Source organism: Fulmarus glacialis, unplaced genomic scaffold (assembly GCF_000690835.1).
Source record: "Fulmarus glacialis isolate BGI_N327 unplaced genomic scaffold, ASM69083v1 scaffold12505, whole genome shotgun sequence".
NCBI classification, from domain to species: domain Eukaryota; kingdom Metazoa; phylum Chordata; class Aves; order Procellariiformes; family Procellariidae; genus Fulmarus; species Fulmarus glacialis.
In genome coordinates, this window is record NW_009211268.1 from 76,908 (window position 1) to 79,037 (window position 2,130).

The window sequence follows — 2,130 nt, forward strand, 5'->3', positions numbered from 1 at the left end:
CTAGCCCATTATACTGGTATCCTGGAGATTAAAGTATGTATTCGGCCAATTTAAACTCTTCATAAGCAGACTGATGGTGAATTTTTTTGGTCTTCAACTAAGCTATCTACCCTAGGAAGTAATGCCTATTGATTCCGTAGTAAGTATGCTTTAAGTTTATACTGAATAGGGTTCCTGCTATGGATTTTCTCTCTCTCATGAGATGAACAAACTGAAGTAAAACCCCAGTGATGAGTATGGAAACAAGTCACAGGTGCAAGGCGGTGATAAAATGAATTTGCATTTGAAATATGAGCCCTGTCAGTATTTCCTATTATATGAGATCAACATTTATGATAGATATGAGTAGTGTGTCTCAGATCTGAGGTCATCTTAGATTTGATTTGTTGGACTATAGAATGGTCTTAACAATTATCATCTGTTATAACATCTATTCGTTTACTAACCTTTGATAAGCTGTTATAAATGAAATTCTAATATGGCTGCAATATGTTTATGGTGAAGGAACATGCCTTACCAAAACTTCAATTTCTGCATGTGACAAAAGGTGAAGGACATTGTTCCTTAGTGGCTTGGTACAAAATGAACTTTGCTGTTGAAGAACTTCAGGAGATCTTTTTTGGGCATTGGCTGTCACTTTAACGTTCAGCAATTAAAACTGATTTTAAAAGTTTGCTGTGCTACTGTTATGACTGAAGGTCACAGATTTATTAAATTGTTCTTCATTTGAAACTTGAAGTGTTCTTTTGGTTGAAAATCTAGATAACTTCCATGAACAAAGGCTGGAATTACCAGTATTGAATCTTTACGAATAATATTGACTATGCAGCATTTTTATTACTTTTGCATGTGTTCAGTGCTTGGTGTTTAAAGGTAAGTATATGAATGGCTAGGTCGCCTTAGAAGAAATTGGTAAATCATTACCCAGACATTGCACACATAAAGCTGTTCGTGGTGTTTGTTCCCTGAAGATTACATGACATAAAGGGGAATGTTGCTGAAGAATGTCTTAATGTTGCAAACTTGAGTAATGATGCTGAAAATGTGATGTCAACCTACTACTGGATTGTTGTGCTTAAAGGGATCATATTTGGAAAAAAGCTACGTAGTTTTTGTGTCATGATGGGGTAGGAAAAGCCCAAATATTTTAAGTCAATGTGAAGTAAAAATGTGATTTTTAAAAAAAAACTAGTTTTCAGGTTAGTGGCTGGTTATGCTATGGCAGTGATCTGCTGTGCTTAAGATGGCATATTTATTGTTAAATTTCAAAAATTTATATATTGCATATTCAATACTGTATCACTACTGCCATTGACTATGTAACCTGTCAAAATCTTTTACAGACTATGTGTCCTGTCTGTTTGGACCGTCTGAAGAATATGATCTTTCTCTGCGGCCATGGAACATGTCAACTTTGTGGAGACCGAATGAGTGAATGCCCTATATGCCGCAAAGCAATTGAACGAAGGATCCTTTTGTATTAAGTAGTGGAACCAGTGTCTTTTATTAGCTTATGAAATAGTAAGGACATTTTGATGATTTAAATCTCCGTCAGTTTGAAAGGCAGTAAAGGGTTCTAATGAAAACATTTCTAATACTGTAGCACAGGTTCATTACATGGTAATTGTTTAAAGACTGTGAACACACCAAATAGGAGAACAGTATTTGAACAGTCAGCTTTTAGCTTTACTCTTAAAAACTATCTAAGCCGGAAGCTAATTTAAAGCAGTCTTTTTTTCATTTTCTTTCTGTTGTCTTCTTTCCCTTAAAGTTTAAAGGGACAATCTTACTTTGATTTCGTTCATGTTTTTTATTGTATGTATCGGGTGTCAAGTGATGTAAGGGGTTTTTTTATATTGTCAGTTAATAGCAAATATAAATATTTAGGATTTTTTTTGTTTCATGCATTTCTGGAGAATGTTGAAATTTCCTGTGACAGTTATGATTCACAATAATTTCTGTCTTGAAATATGCAATAATGCAAAATCAATACAAAGTGTATACACAGTAGTAATAAATATACTATTCCCATAATATCAGGCCTCAAAATACAATGTTAAGGTAATTCTAACTTTATCATGCCCTTCGTTGCTGAGGATGGGTTGGGAAGTAAAAAGAAAAATCTAGTTT

At 34.0% G+C, this 2,130-nt stretch overlaps 1 protein-coding gene across 1 annotated transcript in view; it reads left to right on the forward strand.

Annotated features, from left to right (window-relative positions):
* Positions 1 to 1,785, forward strand: part of MIB1 (mindbomb E3 ubiquitin protein ligase 1) — a gene marked incomplete at its 5' end in the record, with an annotated part of 68,901 nt that extends 67,116 nt beyond the window's left edge. Inside the window, one exon of the mRNA XM_009577486.1 lies at positions 1,344 to 1,785. Within this exon, the coding sequence (XP_009575781.1) occupies positions 1,344 to 1,484 (141 nt within the window). The remainder of the gene's footprint in view (positions 1 to 1,343) is intronic.
* Between the last annotated feature and the right edge of the window lie 345 nt (positions 1,786 to 2,130).